We start from the raw sequence: 19,642 nt of genomic DNA, 5'->3' as shown, positions 1-19,642 counted from the left end.
TTCCGATACACCGGCTAATTCATAGGCTTCTCTAAGTTCATTTCACACACAAAAGGGAACCAAACCCCTATAAAAAGAGGCTGAATGAATCCATCCCAGCGCACAAGACTACGAAAAATCCCATTACATGGAAAGCCCATCGGGGTATGAGCCTCCGCCAGTCCCTGACACCCCCCCCCCAAAACAGGGTGAAATTGGAGCTGCTTTACCTGCTTGGTCCTTCTCATACAGCACAGCATGGTTGGGTTATTGTGTGTTCTCTCTTCTCCTTCCTGCTTTTTTCCTTCTTTTTTTCTCGTCTCTCTCTTTCGTTTTATCCCCCCTCTCTTCTTCTTCTTTCTGTCCTCTTCTTCTCCTCTCGCTCATGCACACGCAGTCACACTCTCGCACACATGCACCAGGGGGGGGTGAGCCAAAAACTGGAAGGTCTTGAGCATCTGCCCAGTACACACGCACGCACACCCTGTCTCTCCCTGTATCTTTCGCAGACTTGCTCTCTGCCTTTCAGTGATTACTCTGCCTCTTCTGTCTCTCCCATCCATACCCCTCCCCATCCCTACGAGCCACCTCCTTCCAGTCCCCCCTCCCCATCACAATCATGAATTTTTAACCATCTCCGATTCTGTACCCAATTACCCGCCACGTCCCGTGTACGAAATAAGCAGAGGGGGCATTTTGTGTCTTAATTCTACGATTTCTTTGGGTATTTCTGCCGGTTTCTCCCATTCTCTCCTCCTCTCCCCAGCCTGCACCCTGCTGCTCACCAGATCTCTCCGTAGCACAGGGTGTGGGCTGCACTCACTCACCGGAGGGCTGCTCCATTGTTCAGGTGGAGAGGAGCAGATTAGGGATAAGAAGGGGTTTACAATGGATCAGACATCCCAGTCTGGTCCTCAGCCCTAAATCAATAGGTGTTTCATTCATTAATAGTGAGCCGGGGCAGGTTAAATAAGATATTGGAGGGTATGGATGTGTGCGATGGGTAAGTATGTGTGTGTGCGTGTATGCGTGTATGCATTGTAAAAGGTGAAATATATTCAGAAACATCTTCTTGCTATTTTATGGTAAGTAAAGTAAATTAAAAGCATGTTTCTTTTTCCAAATACTGACATTTTTTTCCTGAAATATATATTTAAAGATACATTGTTTCTATCTGTCTGTCTGTCTGTCTGTTCTCGGCTATCACCCTACTATCTCTACAGCAAGCGATGCCGTCACAAGGGTGTGTGCTGTAGGGAGGCAGATTTCTTTGTGACTAGTAACGAAGAATGGACTTGATGACATCACTTTTTTATTGGCCTTTAGATCACCAGATGGAATAGCATTATCTCACCAAACCAGGGGGGGGGCTGGGTCTTTTTTATGATATGGTGGTCTTTGTAGGTAAAATAATAGCAAGGAAAAGCTTCAAACTGGCATTAAATGGATATTTTTATTGTTATTTGGTTTTGCTGCTTTCTCCAGCTTTTGTGTTTTCTTTAATTAACAGCTTTTTTGGAGCTCCCGTGAAAAATGTTTCGGATCTGTGAATATTCTAAATTAAAATCTCACATTTTAAACTATTTTCTGCTGAAAAAAATGTTTTCCTTTTTGTTGTTGCATGCGATGAAAGGTGAAAGATGATAAAGTTGTGAAACAATTACTGTTGCTGATGTCAATTTCCTCACTGTATTACCCTCTACCACTTCTGCTGGGAGGCTGTTCCACTTACACACCACCCTCCCAGTAAAGTTAAACTTCCATTCCATCTCAGTCTCTGATCCTCTAGTGTTAGATTCTGGTCTCTTGTTGTAACTTTTCTCCTCTGGAATAAATTCCCTCATGTACTTTATTAACCCCTTCGTGTATTTAAATGTCTCTACCATCCCCCTCTCTCTCTTCTTTCCTCCAAGCCGGACGTATTGAGACATCTTAGTCTTTTCTGATCATTTTTATCTAAGTTCCTTACATGTAATACTCAGCATTGATGATGTCATCTGAAGACTGGACCCACGCACTCTTGTTGGGATAAAATATTTATGCAAAAGGCCAACAAATGGCTCTTAACACGGAAACCATGTGTATTTCGCATTCTGATGTGTGGTCAGGTGAAAAGCCTTTGGTCGGGGCTATCCCTATGGGCCAGGGACAGACAGACAGCCCTGCTGTTACTTGGACCATGTGTCACCGTGGAGTGTCATGTCCTCTCCATTGTGTTCTGACAGCGGCTTTAACACTTAAAGGGACACCATGCAAAGTGTCTCCTGCAGCCCCACCAAGGACGAATGTATATTAAAGTACTTACCTTTAGGAGAAGCTGCAGCTTCAGAACAGCAGAGGACCACCCCCCCCTCTCCACTGTGCAATTTTCTCAGCAGTGTTGGTTGCATGAAGCAGCCTATCATCGTTGCCTATTGCTGGTAGGAAAATTGCACAACGGAGGGGGGTTGTGCGGTGCTGCTCTGGAGCTGCAGCTTCTCTTAAAGGTACGTTTTCTTTTCTCTCATAGAACCTATATTAAAATGCTCACACGTACTTTAATATATATCATTTACATTGTATCGGAGCCTGTATTAGACCCCATGGGACCCTCAACCAGCAGTGGAGGTGGCTGGTGGCGTTGTGGCGATGTTTCTTATACCGTGATGTCGCGCATCCGGCCCTTTTATTTGGACCTTGAGAGTAGCCGGACGGCCTCGCAGTATCTCCCGCTAGCACCAGTGTCACGCTTTCCCTTTGATTTCTTTCTGACATCTGAAATCATTCAGTAACCTGGATCGCTGCCACATCCTCGATTCGCCCCAAACCACAGCGCTCGTCTTCTGCTCCAGAAAAAGGTCACCGCTGTATCTGCTCCAATTAAACGCGAGATCGAATCCATATCCCAAATGGAAACGGGTAGAATTTGTTTTTGTTTTTTTAAATATATTTTAAATATAAAGCACCAAAATAATTAAACACGGAATGAACTTGTGTGTCACTGTAGGTCAGTGGCTGAGAAATTATATTGTTGCAATCGCTGGTTTAAACACAAGGAGCCAGGTTGCCGACTTGTCTAAATATTTAATACTGATTTATGGTATTTAATTTTTGTTTTAACATATTTAGAACTTTGGCAATATCCCCTTTGCTTGTAATATAACCAAAGACGAGTGAAGTGGATAAAACACATAATTCTCACATAGAGAGTGAAAAACTCCACGACAAGCTAAGCAATTCCTACTTACCTGTATTGTTTCCTTCAAGATGGGGGAAGCAATTTCCCTTTGCGCTAAGTAGACTGAGCACTTCCTTTACGTATTTAACAAAAGAGGAAGTAAGATGCCAACAAATGCTTGTCATTTCCTCCAACAAAGACTTACAAAGTCATACCCACAGCACGGCGGATGAAGAAAGAAGACAGAAGAACAAGAAGAGGCAAGAAGAGCTGCGGGAAAGGAGACGGGGATGCGGAGAAGGTAGGAAGACATTGAGAGAGAGTGTTAGCATGAGCGAGTGTGAGAGAGAGTGAATAAAAGTGAGTGAGAGTGAAAAAACAAAATTATTTATTTTCCTTTTTTTTTTTTTTCGGTGGGTTCCCTCCTCATTTTTCGGACATTCGTACGAATTCCCGAAATGAAATTTCGTTAATTCATGTGAATTCCGATTCATATGAATCCAGAGTCTACTAATCCCCATAGCAACAAAAAGAGTCAGCAAAACTACTTCAGCTGTTGCTATGGGAAACAGGCCACATTTGCACTAACTTTGCACCGGAATCAGTTCTTTGCAATTAACTATTGGGAGAAATACGCTTTATCCGATTGCCCCTGTTTACATATTTTGTATATACCTAATGTTCCTCTTCTGTTCCGGATCTGTCCTTACTGGGTTTTTTTCCTCCCCAATCAGTAATGTGATCACATAGCAAAGCCCGCAGCTGCACGCTCAGGCTTTCTTAGCCAAATGGCGCATGTACAATAACCCTTTCCTTCTCCCCCCCCTTCTCTCTGTGATCCTGTTAGCCAATTAAGAGGATTCTGAGAATCCTTTCCAAGTAATGTTTGTATCAGGTTTCCGGGCTGAGAGAAAGCGCACCTCCTGCCTGCGAGAGGAAGCAGAGACTTTGGGGAGAAATCAGCTGATCTGAACGATGTTTCCAGAATTCTAAGTTAGAATCCAGATCGGTTCCCATAAAGAATGATTCTAAACAGCCCGAGACTGGATATAAACACCGCGGCCGGTAACATTAATAACCGCTCTGTGCCGCGTCGGGGAGTCAGAAACTTAATATCTGTCCATAAGTAAAGCAAGGAAACCATCTGGACACAAAACATCTACTTCCAACCGACCCCATGGACAATGGAAGAATTAACCCATTCATATCCCTAACTATATATTTTTTTTATTGCTATGAAATATTTTACTTTTCAATTTTTTTATATTTTTTACATTTTTTTTTTTTTGGGCTTTAGCATTCAGGCCACTTGTCACCTATTTCAATTGTTCTAAGCATTAGAGACTTAACGTTCTTACTTGTTGTAGCCAGAACAGAAAGATGTACTGTTTAAAGCGTCTTTTCACTTAAAACTGTGTTTAAGATAATAGTAAAGAGGCTAAAATGAAGAGCAGTCCAGCCGCAGTTTGACTCAGGGAAGTTTCCACCAGGTCACTTTTGTGCAGGGGAGGGCTGGGACTTTTTGATCTGGGGGGGTAAGTGAAGCCAAGTGGCCCCATCGGCATGCGTTGCCCCTCTCACCCGGTAACTAACATACACGCTTACACATGCTAACAACATACCTGCCAAGGGTCTGTCCCCACGTATTACTACTCGCATCATTGGTGATTATGGCTAACACACACACACACATACTTACACTCACTCATTCTTACACTAACAAACACTTACACACTCCCTCCAACACACACTTACAACCACACATTCAAACAAACGCATACACACTCACTTTGACATACATACTCCCTTCCCTTACATTTAGGGAGGGAAAGGGTTAATTACCCGAAGGACTATAGAGAAGGTGTAAACCATTTGCACAAGAGGCCATAACAGGCAGGAGTTCATCGATCGGCCCCGCAGAGCTTATACGACATGAGGAGAATCGAGCGGGCGGGAGAATGACAGCCGAGAGCCGACAATGGAGAACCAGCGGCGGGAGAGAACGGGGAAAGTTTGGGTTCAACTCTTTTTCACTCCGAATAAATAAAAAAAGTAAAATAACTAAAAAGTTCTGCTTTAAACAAATGCCGTTGGAATAGAGCGTGGACGGTGCTGTTTATCATCTGTTTTTGGATCTGGAGAAAGCTTTTCACCGACGTCTAGAAGTCGACGATAATACATCACGAGCTGAGCTAGAAGCCTAGCATAGCCATATATAAAACATATATAGCACGGTGTCGTCCAATGAGAAGCCTTCAAAGCTTTGGTATGGGCCTCAGCATTACTAGGTATGACCTGGAGTCTCAGGACCAAGTGCTGCTTTCCTGAGTCTTCGGGTCACTCTCCTCTTTTTCTCCAGGTTTGGGCGATGGTGTTTAGCCACACCCACTCCCCGCCCAAATTCCTCCCCATTCCCAAACCTTCCAATGTTATCAGGGCCAGCTCCACCCTTATCCATTGCTGGCCCCTCCCTATCCCCGGTATGAGCCTCGGCCTTTCTATAAAATTCCACTACTACTCTGTTTCCCTCCGCCCCTTTTCCTCACCTTGCGTTTGATAGGTTGCGTTTACGAGTAAACTCTGCCCCCATACATTAGGCTCAAAGTTCTAACTTTAAATGGACCAAGTTTCCGAACCCAAACACCTTAACCTTGATCCCGCTTTTAAAATCAACCTTATGGTCCAAGATTCCGTTCCTTATGTACATTCATTCTTTTTTGGGGGGGGGTTCACATTATAGTGCAATCTGCCCTAAATCTCCCCCCAGTCACCCATGGCAACAATTCTGATACACAATTCATTGTGACTGTTCGTGTCTTCTGCTCACAAATAGTTAAAAAGCCATATTTATCAAAGCCGACACGAGTTGAGAGGAACGGGGTAACAATGTAGCCCCCCAGCCCCCTGTTAATGCCCACTGATATGTTTTTTGATAAGAGACAATGCAGGGACGAGACAGCGAAAAGGTCCCGGGTAATAATGTGCTGGCAGAGAGCGGAGCAGCGAGACGCTAACTCTCTGTAGACGGTAATAACGAGACTCTAATTGATTATTCGTGACCCGCCATCCGAAAGCCGCGTTATAAATATCATTTCTGAATTATCTTTACAGCGCAGACCTTTTCTCCGCTCCGACACCTGGCGGGATCGCGCTGCGGGGGGAAATATACCGTTTGCTTGCCTTCGAGGACCGGTTTTGGTTGCCGTTTGCCGCTCCGTCTGAATTAGTTTTAGGTTTTTAGGAAGGATTAAAGCTGCTGTTCCACTTAGACACAAACATTGAATTGCATCCTCTACTACGTTAACCCTCGGCGGTGCTGACATTTTATTCTTTGAGCTAAGGGTTTAATCGCGTATAAGGCGACACGGGAGCTTTTACAGTTTCTACGGCAACCGCCTATCAGTGTCTGCTTTTATCACATGATCATTTTTAAATGGTTTGGAAAAAAAATACTTCTAGGAAACAATTGCACGCTAACCAGCACTAGGAATGATGTTTCTGGAATGCTACATTTAGTTACAAAAGTGTCCGATTGAGCAGAATAGTTACAAAACAATACGAATAAATCTATGGGTTGGGAGCAACATCTAATATTATTATTATTGTATAGGGGCAGTTCAGGGTCTCTAGTATTCCTCAGTGGAGATCCTGAAGGCCTGCAGAGAAGATCTAAGAAAGCTTCATTTTTTTGCCATAAAATCTATTGGTTGCGAAATTATTGATGAAATGTTTGCCTTCTGAGCGATTCTAGGTCCTTCAATCAAGAAAACTGTTGAATGTTGACACAATGTTCTAAAGGTGGATCAGTCAGCAGGAATAGTTCCTTGGTTTCCATGGCGATCCTTACAAATTCAGAATTCCGCATTTCTCTACCAACTCATAAAGCTTTCAAATGTCAATCAGCCGGCTGCATGCCGTTCGCGCGGTTTATCCCGTGCCACCGTGATCACAGGGAGTCGGTGTAGTGCGAGCTCATTGGCCTAGAACCGGCATGGGAGTCTTTACCTAAGGATTGGATCCTGCTTTACTAACGGTCTTAGCAGGGCCGGACTGGGACTGAAAAGCAGCCCTGGAAAAATTTGGAGAGCAGCCCCATATAGTTTATCTCACGGTGAAGCTCTTATACCCACACGCACCCCTTATACACACCCGAGTCACACTATGTGCCATTCTTTTTATCTCATTATTTGTATTAAAATGCCAGAAAGCAAAAGTGTTAAAAGGCCCTAATAAATGAAATACATTACACATAATGGGATCAAAACATTTACTACGGCGAACATTTTTAGATGAAAGAGTTCCATTTTATTCAGTGGAACAAAACACTGATCACATTATTCTTCACCATATTCTGGTAAGAAACTTTTATTTCTTTATTAATTCATGTAGACTATTTTTTTCCATATTTAATAAAAGCTATGATTGAGACAGGTTTGGTTTTTATTTCCTTTCATTTGACAACCTACCCCCGAGTTATGCACCTCTGCTCCCAGGCTTGCCACTCTGCCCCCTGATATGCCTTCTAACCCCCTATATGCCACTCTGCCTCCAGAAATGCCTTATACCCCCTATATGCCACTCTGTCCCATGATATGCCTTCTAACCCCCTATATGCCACTCTGCCATATAGGGGGTTAAAAGGCATATCATGGGACAGAGTGGCATATAGGGGGGTATAAGGCATTTCTGGAGGCAGAGTGGCATAAAGGGGGTTAAAAGGCATATCATGGGGCACTCTGCCTACAGAAAAGCCTTATGCCCTCTATATGCCACTCTGCCTCCCCAATATGCTTTATACCCTCCTATATGCCCCTCTGCCCCATGACATCCCTTTTAACTCCCTTTATGCCACTCTGCCTCCAGATATGCCGTTGACCCCCTATATGTCACTCTGCATCCAGAAATGCCTTATACCCCTATATGCAACTCTGCCATATAGGGGGTTAAAAGGCATATCATGGGACAGAGTGGCATATAGGGGGGTATAAGGCATTTCTGGAGGCAGAGTGGCATAAAGGGGGTTAAAAGGCATATCATGGGGCACTCTGCCTACAGAAAAGCCTTATGCCCTCTATATGCCACTCTGCCTCCCCAATATGCTTTATACCCTCCTATATGCCCCTCTGCCCCATGACATCCCTTTTAACTCCCTTTATGCCACTCTGCCTCCAGATATGCCGTTGACCCCCTATATGTCACTCTGCATCCAGAAATGCCTTATACCCCTATATGCAACTCTGGCATTTAGGGGGTTAAAAGGCATATCATGGGACAGAGTGGCATATAGGGGGGTATAAGGCATTTCTGGAGGCAGAGTGGCATAAAGGGGGTGAAAAGGCATATCATGGGGCACTCTGCCTCCAGAAAAGCCTTATACCCCCCTATGTGCCACTCTGCCTCCCTGATATGCCTCAACCCTCCTATATGCCACTCTGTCCCATGATATGCCTTCTAACCCCCTATATACCACTCTGCCATATAGGAGGTTAAAAGGCATATCATGGGACATTTTTGTTTACTTTATATGGCAAGCCGATCCAGCTTGCCATATTAAATAAAAAATAATATATGCCACTCTGCCATATAGGGGGTTAAAAGGCATATCATGGGACAGAGTGGCATATAGGGGGGCATAAGGCATTTCTGGAGGCAGAGTGGCATAAAGGGGGTTAAAAGGCATATCATGGGGCACTCTGCCTCCAGAAAAGCCTTATGCCCCCTATATGCCACTCTGCCTCCCCGATATGCTTTATACCCTCCTATATGCTCCTCTGCCCCATGATATACCTTTTTAACCCCCTTTATGCCACTCTGCCTCCAGATATGCCTTTTGACCCCCTATATGTCACTCTGCATCCAGAAATGCCTTATACCCCTATATGCAACTCTGGCATATAGGGGGTTAAAAGGCATATCATGGGACAGAGTGGCATATAGGGGGGTATAAGGCATTTATGGAGGCAGAGTGGCATATAGGGGGACACACTTACATACACACACATGCCGATTTTTTTGTTTTTAACAAATACAAAAAACATTATACAGTACAAAAAATACATTATTTTACTCACCTTCTACTTCTCTTGACTTCCTGGTAGCTGCACACTGCTCTCCTCTATGCTGACAGCCAGGATGCCACTGACCTGACATCCGGTGCTGCAGCAGTCTGAGTGCGAGGGGGCGGAGCTTCCACCTCACGCTGCCATCAGACTGCTGGTAATGTAATCTAAACGGCCGGTGCGTGCTGATGCCGCCGGCCGGAGCTGCTTTAACACTTTTTTATTATTTATATGGTAAGCTGGATCGGCTCGCCATATAAAGTAAAAAAAAAGTATTAAAGCAGAGGCGGCAGGCGGCATCAGCACGCACCGGCCATTCAGATTACATTCCCAGCAGTCTGATGGCCGCATAGTGATGGGAGCAGCGTGAGGGGTGAAAGGTCAGTGCGAGGGGGCGGAGCTTTCACCCCTCACACTGCTCCCATCACTAGACGGCTATAGCACACGGCTGCTGGGTGCTGATGCCGGCCGGCCGCATCAGCACCCAGCGGCCGCTTTGATTAGATTTCGGGCAGCCTGGGGGGCAGCTCAGCGGCTGTCTTCATGGCCGCCCAGCCCACGGACCTTCCGGCCCACCGGGAAATTTCCCGGTATCCCGGTGGGCCAGTCCGGCCCTGGGTCTTAGTCATGATGCGTAATTGTCTTTCTTTTATTGTAACGGAGTCCGGAGATCATATTTCAATCCAATATGACATCATCCAACGAGTTTGATCATATAAGATAGATTCAGATGATTCATTCTGGTCAAGGGTAGAAAAAATCCATGAACACATACACCGATCAGCCATAACATTATATATATATATATATACACTGATCAACCATAACATTATATATATATATATACACCGATCAGCCAAAACATTATATATATATATATATACCGATCAGCCATAACATTATATATATATATATATATATATATACACTGATCAGCCATAACATTATATATATATATATATATATATACACTGATCAGCCATAACATTATATATATATATATATATATACACTGATCAGCCATAACATTATATATATATATATATACACTGATCAGCCATAACATTATATATATATATATACACACCGATCAGCCATAACATTATATATATATATATATATACACTGATCAGCCATAACATTATATATATATATATATACACTGATCAGCCATAACATTATATATATATATATATATACACCGATCAGCCATAACATTATATATATATATATACACTGATCAACCATAACATTATATATATATATATACACTGATCAGCCATAACATTATATATATATATATACACCGATCAGCCATAACATTATATATATATATATATATATACACCGATCAGCCATAACATTATATATATATACCGTATTGGCTCGGATATAGGCCGCCCCCGTATATAGGCCGCACCCTAAAAGTTTGGTGCTTTTTTAAAGAAAAAGTTTTTTTCTTTAAAAAAAGCACCAAAAAAACATGCTGCCACTGTGTCCCCCCCCCCCGAGATATGCTGCCACTGTCCTCCTCTGCCCCCCCCCCCGGACTTACCGGAGCAGACTCCCGGGTGTCTTGCGGGGCCGGCGGGGGACATCTACGCAATACAACTTCCGGTGCCGGCACTGGATGTGCCGGCACCGGAAGTTGTATACGCGTATTGCGTAGATATCCCCCGCCGGCCCCGCAAGACACCCGGGAGTCTGCTCCGGTAAGTCGGGGGTGGGCAGAGGTAAAACGCATCGTGCGGACGGTCCGCACGATGCGCTTAGACAACCTCCCGTGCCGGCACCCCCCCCCCGTGGGAAGTGCTGGCAGGGGAGGCTGTCTGAGCATATCGGGGAGTAGGATGCAGGTCCCCTGCACCGCTGCGGGGGATCTGTATCCTAACCCTGCTGCCTGCCCGGGCGTCGGGTGCTAGACCCCGAATATAGGTCACACCCCCACTTTAAAGACTTAAAGTGGGGGAAAAAAGTGCGGCCTATATTCGAGCCAATACGGTATATATATACATACACCGATCAGCCATAACATTATATATATATATATATATATATATATATACACACAGCGATCAGCTATACCATTATATATATATATACTGATCCGCCGTAACATTCTGACCGCTGACAGGTGAAGTAAGTAACATGGATAATGTTGTTATCATGGCGTCTGTCAGCGGGGGGATTTATCAGGCAGCGAGTCAACATTTCGTCCTCAAAGTTGATGTTAGAAGCAGGAAAAACAGGCAGCGTAAGGATCCGAGCGGCTCGGACAAGGACCAAATTGTGATAGCGAGATGACGGGGTCAGAATATCTCCAGAACTGTGGGGGGTTCCCGGTCAAAAGGAGTCCAAGGAAGGAAAAGCGGTGACCGGCGGCAGGGTGATGGGGGGCCGAGGCTGATTGATGCACGGGGGGGTGAAGGCCGTTCCGTGTGGTGAAATCCAACAGACGAGCTGCTGGAGCTCAAACTGCTGAAAGAGTGACTGCTGGTTCTGATAGAAAGGAGTCAGAACACACAGAGCATCGCAGTTTGTTGTGTATGGGGGGCCGTGGGGCCGCAGAGCAGTCAGGGAGCCCATGCTGACCCCTGTCTGCTGCCAAAAACTCTTACAATGGGTAAGTGAGCAGAAGAACTGGACCCCGGAGCGATGGAAGGAGACGGCCGTTCTGATGAATTCCGTTTTTTTTACTTCACGTGGATGGCCGGACACGTCGCTGGAGAACTCGCGGCACCGGGACGCGTCCATGGGGGCCACACCTGGCAGCTTACAGGACTTAAACGTCTCGATGCCTGATACCAGAGCGCAGCTTCAGAGGACTAGCGGAGTCCCAGCCTCGACAGAGCAAACGGGGGGCCGACACGATATTAGGCAGGCGGTCATAATGTTACGGCTGATCGGTGTACATGTAAAAAAAATATATATACCGTATTGGCTCGGATATAGGCCGCCCCCGTATATAGGCCGCACCCTAAAAGTTTGGCGCTTTTTTTAAAGAAAAAGTTTTTTTCTTTAAAAAAGCACCAAAAAACATGCTGCCACTCTGTCCTCTCCCCCCCCCGAGATATGCTGCCACTCTGTCCTCTACCCCCCCCGAGATATGCTGCCACTCTTTCCCCTCCAGATATGCTGCCACTCTGTCCCCCCCCGAGATATGCTGCCACTCTGTCCCCCCCCCGAGAAATGCTGCCACTCTGTGTCCCCCCCGAGATATGCTGCCACTCTGTGTCCCCCCCGAGATATGCTGCCACTCTGCCCCCCCCAACTTACCAGAGCAGACTCCCGGGTGTCTTACGGGGCCGGAGGGGGACATCTATGCACATCGTGTATACAACTCCCGGTGCCGGCACTCAGTGGAAGTGCCGGCACCGGAAGTTGTATACGCGTATTGCGTAGATGTCCGGCCCTGCAAGACACCCGGGAGTCTGCCCTGGTAAGTCGGGGGGGTTAAAATGCATCGTGCGGACGTTCACCGGCAACGGCGCATCTCCGCTGCCGGTGAACGTCCGTGCGATGCGCTTAGACAACCTCCCGTGCCGGTACTCCCCCCGTGGAAAGTGCCGGCAGGGGAGGCTGTCTGAGCGTATCAGACAATAGGATGCAGGTCCTCTGCACCGTTGCGGGGGATCTGTATTCTAACCCTGCTGCCTGCCCGGCGCCCGGGACTGCATGTCCCGGGCGTCGGGCGCTAGATCCCGAATATAGGCCGCACCCCCACTTTAAAGACTTAAAGTGGGGGAAAAAAGTGCGGCCTATATTCGGGCCAATACGGTATATTTTTTCTTTAAAGAATCATGGTTATTGACTTAAAATAATGGAATTGCTAAGAATTTTTATATACATTTTCTTTCCAGCCAATGCTAATGCGATAAAGCACATTAAACAAATGGCGGGGCTGAATCCCATTACAGGGCGACCACCGGCCACCTGCGAGGGGCTTAATAGCACGATGCCGGGGTGTAATTGATGCCGGGGTGTAATTGATGCCGGGCTGTAATGTTTAGAATGTAGCGGTTTCTTATTGATTTCGTTTTAAATGGCTCTGACATAACGCTTCGCTCGGCCGTGGAGTGGGCCGTGAGTCCGTGTTTAACCCTTAAGGTGCCAGGAAAGTGAACAGCAAAGAATCGAACATGCAGACCGATACGGCTATACAAATATATGGGTTTCATTAATAAAGCCGTTCCCTGCTGTTTCTCTACACATTATCGGGGCTTTTAGGGCCGTAGAACCCTGCGATCCCCTCATACCCAGCAAACATTCTGACCTCCTAGAAAAGAGGGGCATCAGGGGAGGAAAGGGGGGCTTCAGGGTAGGAAAGAGGGGCATCAGGGGAGGAAAGGGGGGCTTCAGGGTAGGAAAGAGGGGCATCAGGGGAGGAAAAAGGGGCAGAAATAGGGGTAGAGGGATTTGAGGCCCAGAGAGGGACTTGCCAAACTAACCAGGGACACTTGACAGGTATGATAGACCTCATAAAATCAGCTGTTTAAAGTAGTTATATTGCCCAAAAAAGCATTCGTTTTAATAAATATAATTCATAGTTTATGGCAGAGCGGCGGATAAGTGGAAAAGCCTTCCAGCAGAAGTGGTAGAGGTTAATATGGCGATGGAATTAAAATCAGCATGGAAGCTTCATAAGACTACCCTGAATTTAGGAGGTCAAAAAGCAGCTAGAAGAGCAGGCAGACGAGACAGATCTTGATATAGAAAGGAGATCAAACGAATTCACAGTCCTAGATATAAAGTGTTTATCCAGAACACGCATCGCCAGTCACAGTGCAGCTCCAGAGATGCAGCTTCAGTGCTCTGCGGCCGTACTTAACAGACGAATCGATCGCTTTGTGACCAAAGCCTCTTTCGTTTGACGTTTTCTATGATCCGAGGCTTCCCTGGACAGCACGGATACACGGATACCATCTATCAGCGCCCGGGAGAGCTGGCGGAGCGGGGAAGGATTAGAGGAAATCGCCGCTGCTGGAGCTATTAGGAGGACGCGCTCTGCTCCGCTTCTCACACTCCCCCGAGTCAAAAATGGTAGAAAACGCAAAGAAATCGCAAGAATCCTTTCTTTCGCTAATGATTTTTCAGCCAGGACCTTTGGTGAGATCGCCTACTCCCATCATTATAGTTTTAGGTTTAGAATTAACTCTTTGTGTATTCTGAGCCATTACATGCAGACGATAATTTTTTTTCTTCATTTAATAAGGAAAATGGATATAGCTATAGATGGAGGGCATGGTCTTTGGCGATATCTTTTATTAGGCCAACTCAGAGAGAGAGAGATGTAGAGTCCCATAAGATTTGGGGACCTCAGAGGTCTCTTCTTCAAATGGAAAACCATTAGGAATTGAAGGAGCCAGACCCCAAACAAGATCTGTTGCGGAGCGATTAATGGAGGGATGGAATTATGTCATGAATGGGGATATATCTGCAGCTTTGGTGAAAACACAAAGTTTTTTTCACCCAAATGCTTAGTTTTATTTTGTTATATTTCAGTGAAAAATGTCTGCTCCGCTTAACTATCTTCTGTAAATAATAATAATAATAATGTAAAAACAAATCTGGATACATTTCACATAGATCGGGCTTTTATGTATGTTTCGCATATGTTTTTGTTTTTTTTAATCGCTAGAGGGGGTCTAAACATTCAAAATGTATTTATAATAAGTATAGCAGAAGGGGTAATTTTTTTGAAGAGCCCTTTGGGTTTTCATTTTATTTTTTTCTTACAGTCGTGTAATTTTGATGAATGGGTCGTTCAGCCCGAGCTGTAAATAATTATTGATTTCAGTTATTGCTCCTTATGCATTTTTTTCTTAATTTTTTTGATACAGAAACATAAATCCCACGGATTTGGCAGCAACGCTCATTGTTTAAGACTATTTTTGACAACGTTCTCCTGCACTTTATCTTCTACTTTGAAAATAGCTTTTCTAAGAATGGCCTTTTTTTTTTGTATCAAAGTTCCATTTCCCTGAAATATTAACTTCCACTAGCGGAGTCTGTGAAGAGAAGTCATCGTTGTAGAACAATCGCTTTCTCACATATCCCAAATAATTGGAATTGTGTCGCCATAGCAGCTGCATTGTTTCTGTGGTTAATTATATACCCATCGAGAAAATCCACAGACGGCACGGCCTACACGATTTGGTAAATTAATATTCTGTATAGAAAAAAAAAGTGACAGAAAACGGCTGTAAGAAAGTTCCATCCCATCAATAGAAGTAATAAATTCAGTTAAATATATAAATGTATAGAGGGGTCAATAAATTTGGTTTGGTTCTAAGAGCCAACCATACTAACATGCTTAATCCATACTAACACACTTAATCCATACTAACACACCTAATACATACTAACACACCTAATACATACTAACACACCTAATACATACTAACACACTTAATCCATACTAACACACTTAATACATACTAACACACTTAATCCATACTAACACACCTAATACATACTAACACACCTAATACATACTAACACACTTAATACATACTAACACACCTAATACATACTAACACACCTAATACATACTAACACACTTAATACATACTAACACACTTAATACATACTAACACACTTAATCCATACTAACACACCTAATACATACTAACACACTTAATACATACTAACACACCTAATACATACTAACACACCTAATACATACTAACACACTTAATACATACTAACACACTTAATACATACTAACACACTTAATCCATACTAACACACCTAATACATACTAACACACCTAATACATACTAACACACCTAATACATACTAACACACTTAATACATACTAACACACCTAATACATACTAACACACCTAATACATACTAACACACTTAATACATACTAACAAACCTTATACATACTAACACACCTAAAACATACTAACACACCTAATACATACTAACACACTTAATCCATACTAACACACTTAATACATACTAACACACTTAATCCATACTAACACACTTAATACATACTAACACACTTAATCCATACTAACACACCTAATACATACTAACACACTTAATACATACTAACACACTTAACAGACACACACACGCACACACAAACATACTTATACTTTTTTAACCTCTCCCTTTGCTGGCTAAGGACAGTTTTTATGATCTCTCTTTGCTGGGATTGCCATCATACCAAAAAAAAAACAAGTTCTCAGGACTGTCCCATTACATTCAGGACTGTCGGCAGCCATGCAGGGTACTATTCTGGAAAGGTAGTGATATTAGCATATAGTACATGATCAGAGCCTTTTGTAAGTGAAATAAAAAGTCATCACTGCTATTGGGAAATGGACATTTTTAAGGGTTTTACTGATGAAACTGGTTTCCCTGACCAGGAATTGAACCTGGGCTGTGGCGGTGAGAGTGCCAGATTCTAACCACTAGATCACCATGGATACCCCTACTTCCTTTTACTATTTCCTCTCTGGTCTCCCCCAATGCCCCTCCCCTTTTGCCCCTCTTTCCTCCCCCTGATGCCCTCTTTTCTAGGAGGTCAGAATGTTTGCTGGGTATGAGGGGATCGCAGGGTTCTACAGCCCTAAAAGCCCCGATAATGTGTATAGAAACAGCAGGGAACGGCTTTATAAATTAAACTGTAAATAAGACCAATTATTTTTTTAAATACTTTAATAGGTATTTTTTCATAGTTTGGGTTTCAGAGACTAAACCGTCCCTTTAAGGCACGAGTCTTGATATATAAATATTCTTTCTCATTTCTATCTTTTTCATTTTTTTCATTGTGTTTGTCGCAATTTCTTTAGATCTGGTTGTTAAAAATACACTTATATGCCAAACAGCTTGAATAGCCATGAAAATATTGAGAACATCACAAATAATTGGTGTGATTTTTGTTAGATGTTGTAGCTCATTAATTCAGAAGCCGGGGCGTAGGATTGATACATGCGGTGTCTGTATAGGATGCAGATAATCTGGATATGAAAAGTGTTTTTAATCTATTCTACAATCCTTTGTATTAGTGGAAAATAACTCTGGCCGTATACAACCCAACCTTCAAGATTCAATAAAGCCACGATTACTGCGTCTCACCGACCCATCACTCAACCCAACCTAATGACGTCTACAGCAGCCAGACTTCACTTCCTCGCCACTCATCCTTCCTGGGATATCCGTCCTCCATAACATGAAAGTCAGCAGAGACATCCAGGACGCCTCCTGAGCATCAGCTTCTAACGGCATTAAACGAGGAGTCCCATGGAGAAAATATTTATCTCTTTGAGTAGCCCCCCCAATGCTGTATATAGTAATGACCCCTCCAGCGCTGTACACAGTAATAACCCCCCCAGTGCTGTATACAAATAACCCCCAGCACTGTATACAGTAATAACCCCCCAGTGCTGTATACAGTAATATAACCCCCAGCACTGTATACAGTAATATAACCCCCAGCACTGTATACAGTAATATAACCCCCAGCACTGTATACAGTAATATAACCCCCGGCTCTGTATACAGTAATATAACCCCCCAGTGCTGTATACAGTAATATACCCCCAGCACTGTATACAGTAATGTCGGTTGGTGTTGACAAAACCTGGTTTTATCTCATTTTGCCCCAATAAGCTCTCTTTATCTGCTCAGAAGAACTATCTGACTCCCCTCCTCACCGTCTCCACCGTGGCTTTTCAGTGTCATGTTCGTGTCCAATCTATCAAATCACAGTTTGCATCAATAAACTCAAAATACAAAAATATATCAAAAAGTAAAAACACACACGCACTACAAAAATAACAGTGCAATTTTTTAAATGTGCTTACAGACACACTAACACCCAGTACACAGCACCCGCTCCAGGACTGAGGACTGGGAACTTAAAATCAACCTCAGGGCATTATGCTTTGCCTTGTTCACAGGCACGTACTTTATCTTAGCCAAAAGTCCAAAGCTCAAGTTAAAGTAAAAGAAAAACTATCTTTACGGAAGAAAGAATCACCACCAGCCTCCAAGAGCCTTTCAATAGGCTGTGGTGAGTTCTGACCAGCATGCATCATGCCATATGTAAAACACAATATGCAGATCACATGCAGATTAGTTATAAAGGAAAATCACACCAACTTACACAATCCTGCAATCAGAACCTATAAATTTGGTCAAGCAATAGAAGGTAGAAAATTGGGATCTAGAGAATTTGGTCTCGTGAGCGCCTGGTTCTCCGGTCTTAGTGCTGGAAATGCATGAAGCCCCTGGTAGCCTGTTCCTGTTGAAGATCCTCCAACCAGAGATGATGATGCATACGATCCTTCCACAGCAGCCTGTCCCCTGCTGATGCAGGTCCATTGAGTCAGGCCTGGCCCATGCCTCCTGCATATACCATCCAAACCCCTCTTCCAGAGCTGAGGATCCTGGCATCGCTCCTTCTCCACCCACAGGGTGATCAATCTCGGTGGTGGCTTGGATGTCCCGCTTGGAAGGAAGCATCCCACGGCTGCCACCATGTGATGGGAACGACCTGTACCCCAACTGTGAATACCCACCAGACGATCCTTCCTTCTCCCCATGGCCACTGGGGACAAGAAACTTCAACTGTCAGGCAGGACTAGCGTCGAAGACAGCAGGAAACATAGCTCTTTGGGATCCTCTGCGGTGCTGTGGTATACAGAAGCATAGCAATACAGCGCTTTGCACACATGCACATATCAGTGCAAATCATGAAAATAAATAAGGTGCTCAACCATCCTTCCTTAGCTGAAATCAAAAACTTGATCTTAGCCAAAAGGCATCAAAAGCCAGATATGATACTGGGTTCCCACAAGGAGAACCCAGACAAATCCCCCCCCCCCATGGGAGGGTTGGATCTTGAGTTCCCCCGAAGGGTAAGACTCCTTTGCTGGGCTTATTTGAAGAAAGGGGCGAAAGGCTCCCAATCCTCCTCCAGCAAAACCCAGCTTCACTGCGTCTAAAAAGAAACAGTGTCCAAAAACGAAGGTGCCAAAATCGTGTGCCAACTCAAAGTGGGGGCTTCGCCGTGAATTTCAAAAGCCGTGAATTAAATGAGGGAAATTAATGGGCATTCGTGTAATCACAAAGTGATGTATAAATAAAGAAAAATAATTAAAGGGCGGCCATTGCTGGCCTAGCCAGATTCAAAAATAAATTCTTCTCCCCAAGACCTAATGGTACGAGGGGAAAAGTAAGTGCAAAGCAACCGCCAGTGCGATCGTGCGCTCACCATGTGCAGAGGCGTGCAATACCGCACATGGTGACTCCAGCACTGCTGCCGGGGCAAATCAACACCTCAGGCTCCATTGCATTCCCAGCCCTAAGGCCAGAGGATCTGTCCCAGTGAGGAGAAGGAAGCATCCCATTCCAAAACCCCAAAATAGAAGAGAGAGAGAAAGGGGGATGGGAGATACATTTTAATACATAAAGGGAGAGAAGT

At 44.3% G+C, this 19,642-nt stretch overlaps 1 protein-coding gene across 2 annotated transcripts in view; it reads right to left on the bottom strand.

Annotated features, from left to right (window-relative positions):
- The window catches only part of GAP43 (growth associated protein 43), a 29,605-nt gene extending 29,052 nt beyond the window's left edge, over window positions 1–553 (bottom strand). The window contains exon 1 of one of the 2 annotated variants that reach the window (XM_053455432.1): window positions 210–553. In XM_053455432.1, coding sequence (XP_053311407.1) covers window positions 210–239 — 30 coding nt within the window. In that variant the 5' untranslated portion in view covers window positions 240–553. The remainder of the gene's footprint in view (window positions 1–209) is intronic. The other variant, XM_053455431.1, reaches the window with a different exon arrangement.
- Between the last annotated feature and the right edge of the window lie 19,089 nt (window positions 554–19,642).

Source organism: Spea bombifrons, chromosome 2 (genome assembly GCF_027358695.1).
Source record: "Spea bombifrons isolate aSpeBom1 chromosome 2, aSpeBom1.2.pri, whole genome shotgun sequence".
In the NCBI taxonomy this organism is placed as follows: Eukaryota; Metazoa; Chordata; class Amphibia; order Anura; family Pelobatidae; genus Spea; species Spea bombifrons.
This window is presented reverse-complemented; position numbering and strand designations above follow the sequence as displayed.